General features: G+C 49.8%; 1 protein-coding gene across 6 annotated transcripts in view; it reads left to right on the top strand.

The window, feature by feature from the left end:
- The window catches only part of LOC119143614, a 33641-nt gene extending 14868 nt beyond the window's left edge, over positions 1-18773 (top strand). For 2 of the 6 annotated variants that reach the window (XM_037378036.1, XM_037378037.1), the window contains 7 exons: positions 626-779; positions 5103-7159; positions 8010-8288; positions 10238-10486; positions 13842-13979; positions 14594-14713; positions 16146-18773. In XM_037378036.1, coding sequence (XP_037233933.1) covers positions 7099-7159; positions 8010-8288; positions 10238-10486; positions 13842-13979; positions 14594-14713; positions 16146-16306 — 1008 coding nt within the window. In that variant the 5' untranslated portion in view covers positions 626-779; positions 5103-7098 and the 3' untranslated portion in view covers positions 16307-18773. The remainder of the gene's footprint in view (positions 1-625; positions 780-5102; positions 7160-8009; positions 8289-10237; positions 10487-13841; positions 13980-14593; positions 14714-16145) is intronic. The other 4 variants (XM_037378041.1, XM_037378040.1, XM_037378039.1 and 1 more) reach the window with 3 other exon arrangements.
- Positions 18774-21414: the final 2641 nt, after the last annotated feature.

Here is a 21414-nt window from a genome sequence, read left to right as displayed (position 1 = left end):
TTGGCCCTACAAAACACTGCCTTTCAGCCTTGATCCATTTGTGGCCCCCTAAATTCTTTTTTTCAGTGGAATTCTGGTCCATGTCCCATGAATTTCAGTCTGCTGACAAGATAGAAATTTTCCTAAATACCTTACTCTCTGTTTGCTAAGCACTTCTAGTAAGCAATACAAAGTTAGATGAGCTGGATTTTTTTTTTTTTTTTAATCAAAGGATATGCCTGTGCTCCTTAAAAGAAGCTTCTTAAAGCTCTTGACCACTCTAATTTGCTGCAGGTACCAGCAGTTGCATTTTCTGGTGTCTGGTAGCAAAGCTTCAGCAAAAGGCACAAAGTGTTTCTCGCTGCTTTCTCAAGTCTTTTGGCTGTCACTTGAGGATCCCTATGGTGCTACAACGTGATGGGGGGAGGGGCGGGGGAATACCTGCCATAACCACCTGCGAGCTTGGGGCTGTCGTGCTGCTTTGGTGGCTTTTGCTCCCATTCTGGACTGCGTTGAAAGATTTTCTTAAGTGTGCCTGGCATGAACCTTCTTGTAATCCCAGCAGATGTAAGGCTAAGACATTGTTAAGTGACTCCTGCAGGAAATTTTAACCTATGAAATCTCTTTTCCTTTGTAAATAATGCAGGTTAGTTTGAAGATGGCAACGTCACCGAAATTTCCCAAGTTCATCTTCCAAGTTGGAGCTTTCCCAAGTTGACTTTCCCTGCCCAAAGTGAGACAAGGGAAAGCAAGGAGAAATGGATCAAGAGGAACAAGATGGTCTGGTACCTGAGGAGTGGGTGGGTGGCTGCAGAAAAATCCTGGTTGGCAGGAGCTGAGAACCTCTGCCAGAGGTTTTGGGGGCTGAGGCCAAGGGCAGGGAGCTGGGGGCGCGGGGGGCAGAGTTGCTCGGTAGCAGCCTCTGAGCAAGACCCAGGTGAAACAGATTAGGGGCTGGAATTCATCAGGGTCATTCATTAGAGATGAAAGCACAAACCCATGGCTGATCTGCACCAGCGTGTGGTGAGCTGGACCCGAACTTGACTTCTTCTAGCGTTGTTCACTCACAGAAACAGATTTTCCTCTGACTCCAGTGAAACTGGCCAGAGCCTATGGACTGTAGGCACTGTTCTTGCTGTCCTTGATGTGGTCCTTCAGTTAAGCTCATGTAGCAGCATGACTGAACCCATACATCTGAATAGCTCTGTAATAATAAGACGGGTTGTTGGTTTTTTTTTCCAAAGCAAATGCAAAGCATTTCACCCCGCATGCAGTGGTGCTAAAATTTAAATTTACACAATTTAGATTCTGTAGTTTCTAGCAGTTATTCCAGATATGGAGTCATCTTGTTCTCTTGCCATTGTGGGCCAGCCTAGAAGAGCTATGTCAGGGGTGTGTGACTGGTGTGCTTGACCTGGACAGCTGGGATGCTTGTGTTCTTCGTCTCACTGGGCGGTGAGGCGGTAGGTGAGCACTGAGATGAGGTGGCAGTGTTGACACGGTTCCTCTTCCATGTCTCTGGTTTTTGGTGGACCTGCCTGGGTCTCTCCCCTCATAGCTGCTCAGTCGCAGTGGAGTTGGGGGTGAATTCATCACATTCAGCCTGAGCTGTCTTGTGGCAGGAGTAGAGAGAGAAGCACCAACACATATGGCAAGAGGAAGAAGAGAAGGCCTGAGGGTGACAGCAACTTGTTATTGTGTAGAAATCCAAATAAGCTTCTGTAATCCTGGCTGATCTTGTTTGGTGTCTGAGAGGGAGCTGGGAGAGGGGAGCTTGTGTATGTGTTATGGGATCTGTGACAAACACATGGATTTTTAACTTGTCAGAATTGGGAGCTGAGGAAGATCTCTCCCCAATTTCTCCTTTACGTATTCTGAAGGCGTGGGACCGCTCTTCTGTGTGTTACAGGGCAGCAGAGGTGGGCTCTCCCAGAGCGCTGTGGGCATGAAATCAGGCTGCTACTGTGAGTTTTTCAACTTGGGTTATTTTGAGCAGAGGGTTTCTGCAGTTCAGATCCTCTGTTTGCTCTTGGGTGCTATGCAGAGTCTTATCATCTCTGCCCCTTCAGGGTCGTCCCTGCCGCGCGCTCTTACTTGGACCATACATTTTAGACAGAGCAGTGGCATCTGCGTTGGCGGGTCCCAGATAACCTCAGCATCCCACCGCAAAAGCAAAGGCTGTGGCAGGGAGCCTGAGGCAAGGGCCAGTGGTATGTGTCTCGCCAGAGGGGTGTGTGAAGCACAGCAGACCTGCTGCTAAGAGGTCTCCCAGGTTCCTCTTTGTGCATTGGAGCATGTAGCCATACAGCTTTGCCTTTTATGAGCGCTTCTGCTAAGCCCCCAATGCAACAAAGTCCTCATCTGTGGCTGCAGGATCTTGGATGTTCCTTCCATCTCTTGGCAAGAGAAAGCTCAAAATATCCACGGATACTCTGAGGAAGAGAGAGCATTCCCTGGGCCCCTGTCACCGGAGGTCTGACAGTCCCCACGGGAGCATCCCCAGAGATCCAGAAGTTCTGGCCCTGACTCTTGCAGGCAGCCCCCAGCTCAGTGTGTCGGACTGTTCCTTCCCTGGAGGTACTACAGGCTGGAGAAATCACGTGTACCTGGTCCGTAATTAGGCACAGAGCCTTTCTGCAGCAATTCCTGATCTCAGCATGTTTCTGCAACATGCTCTTTGTAATTCGTGGGCTACTTTAATAGAGACAGCATCTCTAGTTGAGGATCTGGCTTCAGCTGTGTTTGCAGACAGGCTGATGGCCGAAGTGAACTTTTAATCTGACTCAGAACAGTCTTTCTAATGGTCTTTTTGTAGTGGAAGCTGGAAAACCGGTGTGGCAATGTGCCTCCTTCGCTCTCCTTTCCCCACAGTGCCCTCTGATTAAACCTCACGCTGCGTAGCTGGTCGCTGGCTGCGGGGTTCCATGCAGGGCTGGGTGATGTCTCGGCAGAGGACCAGCCCCGTGGAAGTTGCATGGATTGAGCTGAAAGGGGGATCACCTCCAAGTCGTCTCTGGGGCAGAGACAGGAGGAATGAGAATGCAAGTCCATTTTCCTTCTCTCCTCCTGATTTGCTTTATTCAGCATCCAAATGAGAGCTGGTCAGAAGAAATTCCCCAGGTGCAACTTTCTGTGGAAAGTGTGGCAAATGGGCAGTTTCAGGAGGTGGGGGGGAATATCAGTGGCTTGTGTCTGGCCTGTCTGCTTTCCTAAGACCTCTCTGCTGTGGTCCGTGCGGTGGGCAAGAGTCTCTGGTCTGTCGGACCCGCTGGCAGCCACCACGGTGAGCGTCCATTGCAGTGAGCGGCACGTGCCTGCGGCACGGCTCAGCTTGGAGAATGGGCTGCTGTTGGTAAAATGGAATCTCTCCACAGCTGCAACACAGCCTTTTGGTGTCTCTGCCCCTACAGGACCATGTAACCTGGCTGCAGCTGGCCAGAGGTCGTGGTCTGCTCGGGGTGGCGGGTCCCAAGCAGCAGCGCTGCTGAGCTGTATCACAAGCGTGTGGAGCACCGGTGGTGCAGGGCAGCGTTTGGCACAAGGGCTGGTGGAGCAGGTCTCATGGAGACCATAGGCTATTTGGCAGGCCTGTGCTTTGGGGCTGCCTGGGAAAACCTAGGTACGTCCATGTTCCTCACTGTCTGTGGCTGGGATTCTGCAGGTTTATTTACATTTTATAGCCCCACGTGGGTCTGTAGAGTCGCTGACACAAGAGGGTGTTCATCTATGACCAGAGGTCATGGTCACTCTTCTCGATACGCCACTACAGCCTATTTTATCCAAAAGTCACTTGCTTTGAACGTGATCTACGGGAGTATCTTGATTACGTGTGTCCAATTCCTAAATAAGTTGCGAGTTGGTGTAATTTCACAGCTTGGCTGTTAGAGAAACAAAGTGCACGACAGTGTCTTCATCGCCGTGTAAGCACGCACCTTTCTGTGCTCATCTGTGCTGGCTTTTGCTCGCTATTGCGATTCCTTTGATCAGGAGTTCGAGTTCAAGCATAGCTCTCTGGCTATATTCATTTAACAAAGAAAGAATTCATATTCTTACAAATATGAATCTTCACCAGTCTCTGCATCTTCATCAGGATCTTTGGTCCTGCTGCCCCCACACAGAAGCGTCTCTTAGGCTTCCGCCCCTTTCCTGCCTTGCAGCTGCACAGTTAAGGTCTTCTAAGAGCTACTGAAAATGTGTTTAAAAATAAGCCTCGTGCATGAATAGCTGTAGGTGTGGATTGGGCCAGCAAGCTAACGTCTGCACACCTCTGCCCCTTCCCAGCGCTGCAGCACGGGCTGTACCTGCCCTGGGAGCAGCCCCACGGCAGCAGGGGTGCTCAGCACCCTGCAGAGCCGGCCCTGGCACGGCTGGAGCTGCAGGATTATTCTGTGTTTCCGTGCACTGAGTTTCTGGCACTTGGCTCTTCTGCCTCCCCCTGTGCGAAGCCAGGCCTGCGTATTTCCCCAATTAACACTGACACGCATTAACGACGGTAAAAATAGACGCGCTGCTTACGCTTACCAGCCTTTTGAAAGGAAGATGTGCAGGGTTAGTGCGTACAAATTTCTTCATGCTACTTCACAGTTTATGTGCTGCTTTACTTGCTAGCTGGGGTTTCCCAGTCTCCCGTGCTCCATCAATACCTCGTGTCATGTAAGGAATGGATCTCTGTTCTCCTTTCACGGTGCCGTCAATGGCTGAAAGGACAAAGTGGCCCTGGGAGTTTGCAGCTCACTAAGTAAAAAAAAAAAGAAAATACTAGTTCATCTTCCAACTACAAGTTCTTGTCTTTCGTCTGCTCGTTTGGGTTTTTTTCCTCCCTTCTTCTTGTGGTTTCTGTTAAGCCTCACAAGGTGTTTTTTGTTGCAAGATTCGAACAAAACCTTATGCGCCTTTATATAAAAAGGGGAAGTGAACCCTCTGGCGAGCCGAGGGTGTTGTGAGCATTCATTAGCTGATAGAAATTAGTGCTTAATCTCATCTAAAAAATTCATTATATATGAAATTTGAGAGGCTTGCTCTTAAGAGGAGACTTCTGATTGATGACAACACAGATTGTGCATGTGCTGCTGTGATCTTTATCCTGGCTGTGATTTCTTTTTTATTTATTTAATTTTTTTCAGCTAGCGAGGATGTGAGGGACAGAAGGAGCTAATGGGACTTCATATACCGTGTGATGTATGGGGCACTTGCAGTCAGAAATATTGAACTCATAAATGTACTCATTTGCCCTGGAGTCACCGAGAGGGAGGCTAAACACAGGACACCGCAATGTCACAGTCATGCAGAGTCACTTCTGTAACGGTAAAGCTCCAGCATAAAGGCTGTATTTTTCTTCGTTTTTACTGCAAATCTGTAAATGAGCTCTGCAAGGCAGCTGTCGTCGGCTGGAGGAGAAGGTGAACTTTTGCTGGATTTGGCTGTACGCACACCCCTTCTGCATTTGGTTGTTTTTGAGAGATTCTGGACGTATTGGGGTACTGTTTTGAAGTGACCCTGCACATGCCGTCTGTTCTGTCTTGTGTCTCCACCATGGCACCGCAGCCCTAAGCCCTACCAGCTTGCCCTTCAAGCATGAAGGTGAGATGAGGTTGAACGTGCACATCCGAGGCAGATGGTTAGCCCCAGCCTTGCCGTCGTATTTGAGAGAGATTTTCTTCATGTCATCTCGGCAGCACAGAAGGAAATGAAAGCGTTTCTTACTGTAAATACTTTTCTCTGTCCCCCTTCCTCTGCACTGCTGTGAGCGTCTGAAGACTCGCTTCACTGCTTTTCTCAGAGAAAGCTATTTTTGTCGCGTCTTAGATCAATTTAGGCCAGTCTTATGCATGTATGATACAGACAGAGTGGTGCTATGGTGGCTGGGAGCAAACCTGTCAATTTTGGACACTGGGAGCAGGAGGTGAGATGTAATTGTCACTGTTGAGAAGCCAGAGGGCCAAACCAGTGGCTGAAATGTGGAATTACCAAGCAGACCCAAACTGTCTGGAAAACAGTGCAGGCCACAACGCAAGGGGTTTAACCATTTCTGAGAAACGCGTGTTTACATGTAATTCCACCGCGTGGAGCTTCCTTAGTGGGCTGTGCTTGTGTCCAGAGACACAGCACAGAATCATAAGACTCCTAGCTGCATCCTGAACTGTTGCCACAGTTATTCCACAGCACATCTGCCAAGCGCATATAAAAAGATCCAGATGCTGGCTGTGATGCTACAGCTGTTTACTTCCTCCAGTGAGCAAGACGGTTTCTGCTGCATGGCTCTTGTAATCCGCCTTGGTACTCAGCGCAAAATGCAAGCGTGCTTTAAGCCATCTCCATGAGAGCCAGCAAAGTGTCTGGCGCCGTGTGGCCCTGTGTGTAACTGGTTCACAGTCGTTCTTCAAGACTGGCTTTCCAGTCTCGTCTCTGGGATCTGCGCCCAAACGGAGCCGGGGTGGCTCGTGGGCTGCATTCAGTCTGGTTTTGCAGCGCAGCTTCCCGTAACCTTCGTGCTTTGCCTGGGGCTTTCCTGCATGGCAGGTACAATTGGGTCACGAGAAGAGCCCAGCAAAGTTCAGGCTGGCAACTTAGTGTTTGCATCCAGAGGGAGAGCCTTCTCCCACACCTCCTGCTGGCGAGACTCCCCGTCAGTGATCGCTGGCATTTCAGAAAATCGCCTGGTTTGCGTGAGCAGTGCTTTCTGACGGGACTGATTTCTCTTCCCTGGGTGGGGATGCTGTACTTGGATAAACTGGGGAAGGATGAAGGAAATAGGTGTTTCGTTTTTGCCCGGCCTCAGCGTTAGCATCTTCCTAAACAAGGTGAGGACAACTGGGAGATATTTTGTCCCTCCTCACCTCTCAGCCCTGTTCTCACACTTGCAGCTCGCCCCAAGGTGCAGGACTTTGCAGAGCACATCACGGTGTGTGTTGGTTCAGCCCGAGCTCAGTCACCCAAAACCTTGCAGATCTATTTTGAAACATTATTCAATCTGTCCACTATGGAGTTTCTTTTCTTTTTTTTTTTTTTCTTTTTTTTTTTTTTTCACTCTTGCTTCTGACATCATTTCCTGAATGCTATATTCACTGAGCTCTGTAGCCAGATCGTCTTCTGGGCATATGATGCAAGGAGCTCTTTAAAATGGATTTCAGCGCTACTTTTACTCTGCAGTGCTTGCTGGCGATAATAACTGTTACTCATGGTAAGTGGGATTTTTCTTTATGAAGATGGCACAGATCTGGCTAGATGAGCGGCCACCTTAATTTTGCTCCAAGATCTTTTAAGGACGCTACCAGGTTTGGGGAGGCATCAAACAGCGTAACTGCTAATGCATGAAAGGGGCAGTCAGACCAAAGTAAGACGGATTATTTTTTTAGTAAACGAATGATAACTAGCAATATCGTACTTTCGCGGTTTAATGCATTTGTAAAAGCATTTCAGCAGAGAATGTAAGGTCCTTGTATGCAGAATGCTGGCTGGAGGGGCTGGGGAGCAGTGTGGTCCCACTCCTCATGCTTGGTGTGACCTTGGGTTAGTCCCTGAGCTACTGTCACCCTGCCATTTACCCATCCCTGATTTGTGTACAGCGACTTGATAACGTGCGAGGATACTGTAGGACTTGTTCCAGTGAAAACTGTGACCTTAGTCTTTGGGTAAAAGCTGCTGTGCAGGCAACACTTGTTTGTGCTACCCTCTGCCCGAGGTCCATGGCATCGATGCCCTGAGGATCTTCCTTAGCGCAGTCCCTGAGCTCAGAGGGGGACGGTGGTGGTATTAGATGGTCGTGCCAAATCTGGGAAGAGGAAAGACGAGCTGCTCAGCCTTTCTCTGCCCTGTGTGCACCACTCCCATGTCATCGGGGGGAAAGTTGGCCTTTATCGAAGGCTTCCCACTCCTCTGATTTTCAATTTACAGGTGACCCCAGCCTGTCACTAGGGGTGGGTCTGTCCCTCTTACATCTCACCTGGGCATTTGCCTTTCTGGGAGGCAGCCAAGAGGGGCTGGATGGACGTGGCAAGCTTGCTGCCCACACTCTGTGCCTCTCCTTTCAGGCTCTGCCACCTGGACCGGTGCGCTCAGCGGCAGCTCAGCAGTCTTTGCTATGGGAATTCAAAGTCTGCAGCACCTCTCCAGAATGAGCAAGAGGGACGTGATGTGCTCGATAAATGTCTCAAATGACACTTTGTGGGCTGTGTGCGGCAGTTCTGCCAGCAGGTGCTTGAAATTGCAGAATGGCTCCCTAGTGCTGAGGAGTGTGGAGAAGGAGGATGAAGGAAGATACGAGTTTTTTTTTCAGAACATCAGCAGAGTTTTTACACTGGAAGTACTTGGTAAGTGGCCTTCTTAGCAACAAATAGTTTTTGGATTGGTGAGCCTGGCTGGAAGCTGATGCCTTGAAATTCTTCCTAAGGGACCGCCTGAGCTTGCAGGAGCTGTAGGTGCCTCTGGCACCTAAGGGAGCAGTAATGGTGAGTGTAAACTAGGAGATGCTTTTTGCATCTGCATTGTCAGTCTCTCCTGTCTGTCGAGCCTTCTGTAAGGCAGCCAGTCAGCTGAGCTACATGCTGTTTGCCCTGATGTAAGAGACAGCAGCATGAAGTGTTTGTAAAGTTGAGTCCTCAGTATGTAGACACGTAGCTGGAGATGTCAGTCCATTTCCAGAGTAGTCTTTCTGGTGGTTCTCATGAAAGCTCTCACTGACCAACAGCATTTTGCTGCCTGTGGACGCCTGTGCTTAAGGAGTTAACCCTACCTGACTTGGCTCCGAGAACTGAACTGGACTTCTGTGCAGGTCTGGGTCGAGGCACGCTGGGCTTCCCCCTGCCTTGTGCAGCTGAGGAAAGGTACCGAAGGAACCCGGCTGTGACTTTCTGATTCTCAGCCACCCCTGAGCAGCTTGGAGGTCAGCATCTTCTGGGTCAGTTCAGAGACAGGTGACAGGTACCTTACCCTGCCAGTGTCCCTGCTGCCCTCGGAACTGCTGCTCTCCTTTCTGTGCCTGCTCATCTGGGTGAGAAGACACAAACAAAGTCTCTTCTGTGCAGGATCCAGCTCATCGCTTGGGTTAATATGGAGAAGGCTTAAATGGGTTTGCCCCCCTGCTGAGCAGTGCTCCAGCCAGCCAGCGGCCGTGGCTCTGGTCCTCATCGCCGCTGTCCCTTTGGCAGGGCTTTTACTTACACGAGCTTCTAAGAGAAATTGAAGCGTACGGAATTGTAATGAAAATGTCTGAGCAGACTGGCCTCGGTGAAGATAAATGAATCCTTACACCTTTTGGGCGCAAACAGGCGGAACTGCTGGGGAGAGTAGGTCAAAGTTGTGAGTCCTTGGCACGGAGATCAAGGGCTTAGACTGGAAGTGGGCAAAGGCCGCAGGAGTGTCCTCGGTTTAACCTCCAGTTCAGGGGGTTTGCTTTGGGAACTTTTGCCTCCTCCTTGTGTCCTGTTGCCACGCCTAAGTCAGGGAAACGATTTCACAGCAAAGGTATTCCTGGAGGCAGTGAGTTTTAGCTGAAGATGGTGTCCTAGTTGAAGAAAGTGATTTCTGAGTTTATTTACATGGATGTTTGCATAGACGTTCTCCATGTTGCTGTCATAAAACTGTACCACTTCTCTGTCTAGCCTGTATTTGTGGAGAGGCAGATGTAGGAAATAGGTTAGCTCCTTGTAGTAGATAGAAAGAGAGAAATTCAAGAAAATGTAGTAGGATCAGTGATTCATTACTTCGTTCTAAATCGTCCTGCTCTGGGTTATCCTATCTAACTGCAGGTGCCTGGTGTTGGTACCTATGTTGGGCATGATTTGGACTAGTTCCTCTCTGAAACGGAGGAAGAGGCAGAGTGACAGCAAAAGCACCAACCTTTGGTGGGGGAGAGCGCCGAGCCTCCTCTGAAGCTGCATTTACCTGCTGATTGCAGGGGAGGCCTCCGGCTGGCAGATGCTTTGCGTGTTTCTACTGTCCTCTCAGATCAGGGGCTTTTATTGTTTGCTTTTTCAATTTCCATCAGGAAAATGAAGAGATGCCAGATTTTTATGGCATCCCCAAAAGAGGGACCAAGAGTCACTAGCAGGGTTGGGTGGACACTGCTAAGCATTTCAGGGCTGGGGGCAGGCACTAAAAGTCTGGTTACTTGTTTCTGTGCTCTGGGCTACCAGTGCATGCAGTGGTAGTAAGACTGCCAGTATGGGAAGCTCCTGTCCAGCTCACGTTCACTGCTGAGCCTGCTCCTCACCTCTCTCTTTCCTCCCTGCTCCTGTTGCCTTGTGCTGTGTGTGACCAGAGCTGGCCATTGGTATCCAGTGCTTCCCTAATGGGACTGGAGAGTTGTCCTGCGACGTGTCCAGCAACAGGACCATCCCCATTCGGTGGCTGCTGAACGGCACGGCGCTGAACGCCCCAGGGGCTTGCATTAAGGATGACGGGAAGAAGGTTCGCCTGGACAAAACCGTGCCTGGGGAATTTGTATGTGAGGTTTACCATGGTGACAGAGTCACGAGGACCAAGCCCGTTGCGCTGTCTTGCAGCTATGGTGAGTAATGGCATCTCCAGAAAATTTTTGGGTTTGGTCTCTTGCAGCAGAAAACGAAGGAGTTGTTGCTGTCTGTGTAATACCGAACTCTTCTGTCCTCTGGCAGCTGCTTGCCAGACTTCCCCCATCCTCCCTTTAGAAAGCGTCCCCTTGACTTCCTTCTCCCCCCTGTGCTTGGGCTGGCACAGCCTACAGCTGCAGAAGGGACAGAGGTTTGTTCAGGGGGTCCTTTTACCCAGCTCTGCAGCGAGGAGGGATCTCTATCTGCCTGATTTTCTACCTCCCGGTGACGGGGACCTTGCACCCTCCTGCACAATGATGCTCTATGCCGGTTTAGCAACACGAGCTGCTTCCTACTCTGACCTTCATCCATGTCCCAGACAGCCTTCCAGTTTCTGCAGCATCCCTGTAAAAACACCTCCGCTAGTTCAACCCTGCTGCTGCTGGGCTGGGCTGAGGTGTTTTGCCTTGTCTCTCTCCTCCTTAGGCCAGCTGCACAAAGATTGACCAGTCTATACACATGTCTCTTCATAAGCCTCACACCATCAGAGGTGGGGTAAAAACTCAGGTCATTTAACTTATCCACGTCTCTGCTCAGATAGGTAGTTCTGTGAGAAGGCTGTGACTTTATCCATTTGGAAGCGATCCATAAATGCTGAGTACTCGGCTTCAATGAGGCCATAGTTTAATGAGACAAAATACGGATCCCAGGACTGAGCAAAACTGCCAGAACCCCATGATGAAAAGCACTGGTCTGTGTTGTAAGTTCATACTTACTTAAAAAAAACACCCAAACAACACCCAACCCCCCCCCCCCCAGTTAGATAACCTTGGGTGTTATTTCACTTGCATCTTCAGTAGTGAAGGTTTTTCTCTTCTCTGGCAGCAAACGTGGTCATCAAAACTAAATCAGAGAGGCATGATTTAACCATAAAGTTTTTGATTAATTTAGCAATTGAATCACCTTTGTTACTTGAGAAATTGTAATATGCAATAGCACCTAGCACTTTAGACATTGTCTGAGACACTCCAGCTCCAGACCATATACTGTATTTTCTTTTATAGCTGGTATACAGTGGGTGTGAAAGCAAAATTACTGACATAACCCCTGTATCATGCGCTGGCGTCCAACAGAAATGCCGTGGGTGGTTGGTGCCTGATGGCATTGGTGCCGCCGGCCAGCCTGTACCAGTTTGGCATGTGTGATCGTGGAGCCGTGATCTGAATCTTGCCCAGCTAAACTGGTCAGAGGGTGTTGGGTGTAGCCAGACCCAAGCTGGCCGAGGCACGCAGCAATGAGGACGCAAACACCCACCAGCTGTTCAATCGAGCCCCGTGATAAATCACAGGAGTGCTGACAGTGGCCGTGGTTTATTCTGGGCGGCTGCCCAGTCCCCTGGGTGCGATATCGGTTCCCCATTTTCCTCCTGAAGATCCTGCAGCAGAATTTAGCGATAGCGCTGTCGGGATGGATGCGTGCATCAGCACGCATTTGGAAGGGTCTGAGAGCAAGAAAGTAGCAGCCGACTCTAATTCTGAGTCAATAAACGCAACTGCATTTGTAAAAGTGAACTAAAGCAATTCTGAATACTTGAGGAGAGATATGAGCTCAATTAATTAATTAATTAAAGACCAATTCATTATTTTTGTGGGTTATAATTTGCTCCTCGCAAAGGGCTGAATGTAGTATTTCCACTGTAGGTACAAGATCTGTGTAAAAGCACCTCTTTGGGCAACCTGTCGACTGAAGAAATTAATTTAAAAAATGGTTAGCACAAAACGATTTGGCAGAAATACTGTAAACTCTCCAGGCACCAAAGGGCTCTGATCACACAGGATCTAAAGCAGAGGATTCAGAAGTTAACAAGTCAACATACGTAAAAGGCTTTTATTGTTTCATTACTTGTTTTATTATTTGTTTATTACCAATTTTTAACGCAGTATTTTAACTCAAAAAGGCCTCCTTAACAAATGGCAAATGCTTAGGAAAAAATATTTCCATCGTATATTTATGCTTTTTAGTACTATTCTCCAAGCTGTCAACAAAAAAGAAATAAAATTATCAGGGAAATGATTTCTCATTCGATGAAAGTTTAATTTTGAGTATAGATTTTTTTTGAACTTGGTAACGGTTCCTAAAGAGACCTGAACAAGCACTCTGAAAACACTTGGAGTATGTGTGATTTCACGGACAGGAGCGCCTGTGTACAGTTGTTTTTACTGTTCTGTGTAGTGTGTGGACTGTGGCAGCGTGCGGTGTATCCTGGAGCTTTTGAACACTTCCCAGCCTCCGGGGCTACGCAGCAATTTGTGCGTTTGGCGTCTCAAAACCGAGCTCCAGATAAGCCTGTTGGTTTCCGCAGTGCGGTGCTGTACAGGCATGTGCGCAGCTGAGAAGGAGCCAAAGGATTCAAAAAGGGGTGGCGTAGGTTCACCTGAGGAGTTATAAGGAATCTGCATTGTAGCGGTACTTGAGCTGTACGGGTTTTTTCAGACGGGAAGAAGTTTTCCTGCTGGCTGCCCCAGGCTGGAGCAAATTGTGCCGGTGAAGGAGCGGGTCTGGATGGGTGTCCGTGTTCTGCAAGCCTGCGATGCCCTCTACCAGCCTCCTTGCTCAGCAGCAACACACCCGCAACTCCGACCCTGAGCAAGGGACTCTGCGCTGGGTAGTAATTACCGCTGACTTGCGTGTGGCCGTCTGCTCAGCCATCTGCAGCCTTCGCCTCCTGCCAGGTGTTTCGCATGATCTCGGTGGGGAAGGGGAATGAAAAGAAACCCTTCCCCCAGCAGCAGTGAGGCCGCTTTCCTACAGCTCTGGCTCAGGTGGCTGGAGTTGCTGGTGCCGGAGCAAGTGCAGGCTCTGATCAAACCCGCTTTGAGGTTGGTGTAGTGTTGGTGTAGTTGTTACCGGCCTGTTCTCTGGGGCTTAATACCAGCTCCAAGGGGAGACCCTGCAGCTTCTCTGTCAGCAGGAGATGCTAGCTTAGCTCTCCCTCCCCTTCTCTGCCTGTTTTCATAAATCTCGTTGACTTTAGCATCTTTCAAACCACCACCTGCCCTGTTAAATTTGATTAAAACTTACGAATGATCTTAGATGTTACGGGTCAGAGTAGGCAGAAACACATGCACACAGCTTAGTCACGCAAGCCTCTTCTCTTCACAAAATATTCCATACCATAATCAAATGATGTGACATAAATTATGACGTACCACGGTTCACGGTGTCAGCTCCCCTGATCCAAACGAACAACAGCAGTGATGTCCACATACTCGTAACCTGGCTGCAGGGTTTCTCCCGTTTGGAGAAAGAAACTTGTCCACCCTGGTGACTAACAACGCTCCGTCCTTCTTGCAGGAGACCTGCTGCAGTACCCGTGGTTCATTTACATCCTGGCAGGGTGCGCAGGGGGGGCGGTTATCCTGGTGGTGGCTGTGTCCTCCATCGTATGTTGCTGCATGAAGAGGAAACACAAGTTCATCCCAGTGCCTTCAGGTGAGTGGAGAGTGTCGTTGGCCCCTGGGATGAGCCTTACAGAGGACTGTGTTTGTCCAGGCTGGGGTTGAAATCGCCTCAGCATAAACTGGTTTTGGCTGGGGGGCTGCTTGTTCTCCAGCCAGCCCTCCCTTGGCCTGGTGGAGCAGAGAGCTGCTTGCTGATAGGAAACCATGAAGACCAGCGGGGTCTTGAATGAGACCTTGCTTTTTCTTTTTTCATCTCATGCTTGCCACTGTGCACTCCTGGCCAGAAAGAAACACAGCAAAAGCTCTTCTTTTGGGCAGAACTGAGCCTCATCCAGGTCAGATCCTGAAATGACCTGAAGGCTTCTGATGGCTGTCCTTTGTCAGCACCAGTCCCTGAGTGCAATCTGCCCGTGCCCAGTGAGGCCACCTCACGCTGTGATCCTGCCAGCATGGCCAGGCTGGTCTCTGGCGGGTTGGCAGTGGCCCTCTGTACCTGGCATCTGTCTGCTCTGGGAAGGGAGCCAGCTCGCCGTGAGGAGGAGACGCCAGCATGTGCTGGTGGTGGTCTGGCCTCGCAACGAACGTGCCGAGGCAGCTGGCATGTGGGGATCTCTCTCCTTCAACTCTCCATTTTTGGTTTTACAGATGAGGAGAAGGATGATGGAGTAACCATGTCCGTGGTCTCCAGCGAAGCTGTGAAGAGCCCCCCCAATGGAGACCATGTTGAGGCTCAAGCTGCCCAGATTGACTGCCCTCCAAAGCCTGGTGGGTCCGGTGGCTTGTGTTAAGTCGGGCGGACAGCTTGGTGTGGAGGGTGAAGGGCAAAAGGGATGTGTGCGGCTGGTGGGGGAGGACTGACTGCAGAGGGGCCTGGGACTCAGAGCGCAGGGCTGGTGCTGCATCTTGTCCAGGCGACAGAAGTCGCAGCAGGTCATTTATCGGTACCTTACTCGTGCTTGGCTTCTGCACAGCAGTAACTCTCGCCCTCATTCACCCTTGAGATGTAGCGGCAGCCGCCTCATAAGCATCCCACAGAGGGTACCGCAGGCTGTCTGTTCCAGCATCTCCTGTGCTAAAATACACATCTCTGAGACAGAACCCCCCCTAAACTCAGCAGTTTTCCTGCAATTTTATCACCCTCCCCCCTTTCTCATCAGTAACGTTTTATAAGAATCGGCATTATTTTTGTAAGCAGTCACCTCCAGGACAGCCTCCACCAATATGCTGAGCTGTAAACACAGCTAAATCTCATCAGTCAGAGGCTTGTGTATTTTCTTAAATTGGAGCTAAAGTGGGAATATGGTCACATTTTAAATCCTTCAAAGAAACTGAGAATAAAACCCCATAGCTTTAGCACAGCATGGTCGTGAGAGTGCAGCGATAAAAATCTTTCAGAAATCTCCTGTTAGGCGAGTGCTTGATATTAACACTCCACTTTTTGCATCATGTTTCCCTCAATTTTGTTTCACAAACACGAGCATGGGCAGCACCTTCCCCAGTGATGCACCATTATCAGCTGCAGTAGGTCTAGCAGAGACATCGTGAACTGGAGCAACATTACGTAGGTCGTATAGCCTGATCTCAGCACTGCTGCCTCCACTTCTGGTGTCCTTCACTGTACCATGCACAGCCTCTCAGCAGCTCAGCTATGCTTTATGTCTAACCTTGGACGCTGGTTTGCTCTGCTTTCAAAATATTAAATGCTACTCATGAACGTAATGCAAAAAAAAAAAGTCATTCAGGTAATTGCTTAATATTGATACACCTAAAGTGTAGAACTCTTAATATAAAGGTTACACATTGCCATTTTGACTAACAAAGTATCCCATATTTAGATTTTCTACAAATAAGTAAAAAGCAGACGTGTGTGTGGGAAATGTTTAGGTGAGAACCTATTAAATGTGTGCTGTTAGCCAGCTTTAACTACTCAGATATAACTGAATAGATTTGACTTTGGTATTTTGGTATATTTTGGGCAGGTGAGCCCACAGAGCTTCAGCACTACAGTGTCTAAAGCCATGATGGACGGCTCAATAAGTGAATAGTTACAAAGAAAATTGACATCTGGCTTGCAGATGCCTGGGGAGAGGGGACTGAGCGGGTTAAGCACCCTGCAGCATCAGGGACTGGCCAGGAGGTTTCCGTGGGGGTGAGCACAGCACGGGCACTTATAAACCATTTGTCCCTTCTTTTCCAGATGCTGCCCGGACTGGGCAAGCCGTTGAGCCCCAGCCACTGGTGGAAGAAAACTTACCAGTGGGGACAGAGCCTGAGGAAATGCCAGACCCAGAGGTCATAGTTGATGTGGAAAGCCAGGAAAATGCCTCGGACTGTTTCCCAGATCCAGCTGATGACTGATGTGGCATGCTCACTGTCCTACCCTGTCTGAGGGCCTACGACATCCATCTTTTGCATCCCATAGTCTCATTGTGTTTAAGAGTTGATCCGGAAAATTTCAGCAGGGGAAGTAATGTGAGGTGCCAGGCTTACTAACCTCATTATAAAAAAAAAAAAGAAAAAAAAAAAGAAAAAAAAAAAAAAGAAAAGAAAATACAAGGAAAAGTACACGGGTGGCTTCAAGGCTGCACTGCTGTGGGCTGACAGATTCACTAACAAACAAAACTTGGCAGCTCTTTGATGCTTTGCCTATTAATAGACCTGCAGCTGAGCTGTGGAGCCCTAGAGGACCGCCTGGAATGAGATGGGCAGTTCCTCCTGCTCCCTGCCCACCCCACGCCTTGCCATGCCTTCACCAGCCAGTGGTTCCTGCAAGGGGCAGGCATGACAGGGGGACTGAGGTGGCCTGCCAGTCCCAGACAGAAACAAGGACCTGCCAGAGATTTCCCGAGAAAGCCTCTTTCTCAGGAGATTTCAAGGCATTTTTCGCTGGCCCTGCAAAAAAAAAAAGCTCAGTGGAGGTTTCAGCTAGGTATCTGCTGTGCCGGGTGTCTATCTGAATTGCTCCTCTGAGCTCCAGACCCTTTGAGATTTGGGCCTTGCTGCTTGCTCCGTGGGGTTGGGAGTGCTGGTGATCACCCGGGTGTTCGCCCTGGGGGGTGATGCTGGCTTGCTCGCCTTTCAACGCCCTGCAATGGCAGGGGGCTATGGGTTGGTTACCTTTTACCAGCACCTAACTCCTCAGGTTGCCAGCGAGTTCCAACAACTCTGTCATTAGCTTGCTTGCTTGCAGCAGAAGGGTGCCTGGGGTCTGGGTGTGTGATTTTGGCAGAAACGTTGATTAGAATGCTGAGACCGTTCATCAGTGCAAGCATTAGTGCCTTTGGTGTAATGGTTTAGCTACGGCAAGCTGGTTAAGCTGGTCATCTGCCTGTGCATGTAGGCTTTTTCGGTGCTGTGTTATTTGCACAGACAGCAGCAATTTATAGAACCTTTTAGGCAAGTCTCACCGCTTACACGTGTCCTGTTCTGCTCGGGGGAGGTTTGCGAGTGGAGCAGCTGGGGTAGACCTGCAGGGGAGAAGGACAAGGTGAGGGAGGGCGAGGACTCTCGCAGGCAGCAGGTAGCCCAGTCCCTGGCAAAGCTTCCAGGGGCTGCAGGGCACGGGGAGTGCTGCAGGATGCGCTGCCTGAGCAGGGTGTTTGCTGTAGAAGTGCATTTTGGTAGTCGGAAGGGAGGTGTGTTGCTGTTAAACTAGCCCAGTAGGCTGGAAAGGCTTGGCGGAGTTAAAGCAGAGATGGTGCAGAACGGGGCTGAGAGGGACGGGGAGGTGCGTGTTGCATTCCTTGCGTCCCTTGTCATTTTGTCCCTGTCTTAGATTGCGCTGACATTGTGCCGTTGGGAACGGATTTAGGGTATGCCTGGTTCGTGCCACCCAGCGAGGTCTGCAGGTCCCCCAGCAGAACGAAACCCAAGCTGGGCGCTCCCCTCCCAGTCTGGGGAGCTGGCGGATGGCTGCACGCTTCCCCTTCGTGTCTGCCTCCGTGGCAAAGCTCTGCATCGGTGACGCCCAGCCATAGGTGGTTGTTCTTATTTCCTCGTCCCGCGGCTCTGTTTAGAAGATTTTTGGGTCTTGTGTGCTGTGTTGGTGGTGATTCAGCCTGCCTCTGCTTTTGTAAGGCTGCTGTAGGAATCGGATCGTCCACAGTCAAAGGGAGATAATAATTCTTTTCCTCACGGTGCTGTGCTATCTCCTTTCGGTACAAACATTCCTCAAAGGCTGTGAGTTGAATGTCAGGAATGTGGTGGCTAGTGCTTGGGGTGGCAGCTGCCTGGAGGCAGCGATGCTGGGTGAACAGGAGCCGGTGTCACCAAAATGAGGGGACGAAGTCAGCTTTGCTTCTCTTCTGCACTTTCTGGCAGGGGCAGGCAGGGGACACTCGACTCCAGTACATATTTTGAAGGCTGAACGGTGCTCTGAGCTGCACTCGAGAAGATGCCAGCGTTTCAGGTGCTGAGGGTGACACAGCTGGGCCAGCCTTGTCCCAGTGCATCCCGGCTCCAGCTTGCCCTGGTGCTGCCTTGCTGCTGTCAACCCCGGGCGGGGGGGCACTGGGGGTGCCTTGTTAGCACCGCCACTGGTGTAACCCCAGTCTGGGAAGGGTTTTTCCCATTGAGATGGGAATCGGAGACTCGAGATATCTTTATGAGGCAGATAGGACCCAGCTGGTTTTCTGTCCTTCCCTGCTGAAGATGCTGTTCAGCAATGGGGCAAAGATTTCTGTTACTGGGAGGTCAGTAGAGAAGCTGTGCAACCTGCGCTCTTCTTTTAACCATGTGTGTTCGTGCCCAGCTATTGTTCTTTTTTGGTGTTCTTTTTCTTTTCCTCGTGATAATTTTGTTCCTAATAAAAAGATCTGTTTTCTAACTTGTTTTGGAACTGTTTAAGTTCTGTTATTTAATAATTGCTCCTTTATGGTTTTCACTGGAAGTACAGGCTGGTTTCCAAATTTTCGCCTGGAAAGCGATAACAAGTTACTGCTGACTGGACCCGACTTGGGCGGTCAAGGGAACAGAGATCACAAGGACATTTGTTTGTAAGCCGGTCCAGGAGAGGCTGCAGGACAGTGGTATGTAACTGGTCCCCGTCAGAGCGTGTGTGCTCATGTGCCCGCACATGCATGTGCCCCAGCAGCTCACCAAACCCTGCCCTGGTGCCTTGCCTGAACTGTGAGGTGCGGGGAAGGGACGCAGGGAGATGGTCTTATTTTACTCATCTTTATCCATCTGTATTTTCTTGTGACACCTGAGCCACCTTAGCTGTTAGAGAGGAGGATGCTTGACCACACTGTCCTTTTTGCAGGGAGGAGGTGACTCTCGTGCTCGCCCCTAGGCAGGTGTGCCCAGGCACTGTGTAAAACCAATGTCCTGGTGGCTTGTGGTCATATAAAATCCCTTGACTTTACCATTACAGGGTTAGCCCTGGAACAGTGGTGTGACTGGACGTGGGTGAGCCTGGCCTGCAGCCTGTGAACCCAGCACCCCAAGGAGCCACCGACCTGAGTCTGCAATTGTCTTCCAGCCTGACTGTGGCTCTGCATCACCCAACAGTGAAGATGCTTTCAGGCATGGGGCTGCCTGGCATGTAACGGTATGGGTGTACGTGGTGCTATCAGCAATTTGACCAGGAAGAGAGATGTCTGTGCTGTCTCTTTGAGGCTTCTGGTGGCCTTGGTGAGGCTGTGCCATGCCAGCCCTATCATCTGTGGGCTGCTGAGGGAGCCCTTGGTGCTGGGGTGCCTCTGGGTGCCTCTGGCCTCCTGTGGGGACCTGGTGCTTGAGAGGAGCCTCACAGAGCTGATGGTCACACCATCCACTCCAGCTGCTGGCCCTGGCTGGGAAAGGCTGGGAGTAGGAAAGGGTCCATCCCTCTGCTCATGGAGTGCTGGCCGGACAAGCGGAGCTCTGCTCTGTGGGAAAAGCAGGTGCTTTGGGATCTGGTTTCTTCCCAGCTGAGACAAACCACCGGTGGTTTATAGCACTGTACAGAATGGATGTTTAGATTTCCATCCATGTCAATGTTTCATGGTGGGAAGAGAAAAATTCCCTTCTGCTTGTGGCATGTACTGAACAACAAATGACATGAAATGTAGTATGTAGTCTTTTCATCATGCAATTTGTGCAGTTCATTAATACAAAAGAACAGAAAATGATCTTATTTGACTGAAGATCAATGTGAAAGCAAAAGCAGAAAAGAAACATGTTGTCTAACAGTGATCAGAGAAAGGGGAATGATCCCTTTAGATTATTTTTTTTTTTTAGCTCTCAGAATGAACTCATCCTCATAAAATTCTCACGTCAGTAAAGCTCCCCATCCCAATAATGAATCAATTTGTGCTCTGCTTTGCAACCTCTATCCCAGGCTGCCGTGCCTGGTGTCCCAGTGGCTGTGTACATCCTCCCTCGGAGCCCGCTGCTGGGACAGAAAGCACCGAGGCAAGAGCCAGCAGTTTGTGGGGAGCTGGAGGACCAGCCCTCCCTGCCACCATCAGCTCTACAGGAACTGCAGAGTAGAACTTGGTGAGCCTGAGAGCAGACAGACAAAACTGATAACGGGCCAGTTTACAATAGAAGATGAAATGTTCATTGTAAATACTGGAGAGGCGTGTGAGCAGTGGTTTTGTTAACTTCTGATGAAAATCATGGTGTAGCTGAAAAAACCCTCTAGATTTTAGGCAGGTGCATAAAAAGTTTGTGTCACTTTTAATGAATTATTGCAATTAATTTCAAAATAAGTAAAAAGAAGAGTTCATGTGTAATAGGATACAGCGTTACTGACAGATATGTTCAAAATCATTTCCATAACGCTAGCCAACAAATTCTGATGGCTCTATAAGATCCAGAAGTGTAGGTATTGCCACCACCAGACAGGGAGGAGTGAGATGCCCCATGGACTTCCATAGATAAACACACAGAACCAGTAACAGATGGGGGCAAGAAGAGCAGCATTGCCCATTTCTGTCGGAGGTGGAAGCAGAATTCTGCTGTCATTGCAGATGCTTGGATCAGCGTTTGGGTTTTGCTTGTGCCTTTGGCCAGCCTCTTCAGTGTCTGGGTGCAATCAAACCCTGCCCGTACAAGGCTAGTGGTGGTAAAGTCCCTCCTGAGCGGATGCAATGCTCCCCTCTTGTCCTCTGGTGTATAAGAGGCTGGGAAACCACCTCATCACCCAGCGGCAGCCCTGTGACCTTTGGCAACCAGTGACTGCATCCTGTGCTGGTGTGGCTCACCATGAGCACTGCGTTGCCTTTCTGCAAGATCCCACCTTTTGGGCAGACCATGCGGCTGGCTACAGCGGGGGAGTCTTTACCGAGAACGTAGAAGACCCTTAGATGAAGCCCTTCTAAATATTTGTACTTCTCCAGCAAGCAAATGGTGGCAAGTATCGTGTTGACTATATCAAAATTAATTTAACTTCGGTATGATCAGCTAAGAGATCTCTTTGGGCTATGCAGCACCACGGGGAAGCACGGCATCTTTCTTTGTGGCTGGCCTCCCTTGGACGCCGC

This window comes from Falco rusticolus, chromosome 2 (genome assembly GCF_015220075.1).
Source record: "Falco rusticolus isolate bFalRus1 chromosome 2, bFalRus1.pri, whole genome shotgun sequence".
Classification (NCBI taxonomy): Eukaryota; Metazoa; Chordata; class Aves; order Falconiformes; family Falconidae; genus Falco; species Falco rusticolus.
The sequence above is the reverse complement of the archived record's forward strand: the minus strand, read 5'-3'. Positions and strand labels throughout refer to the sequence as shown.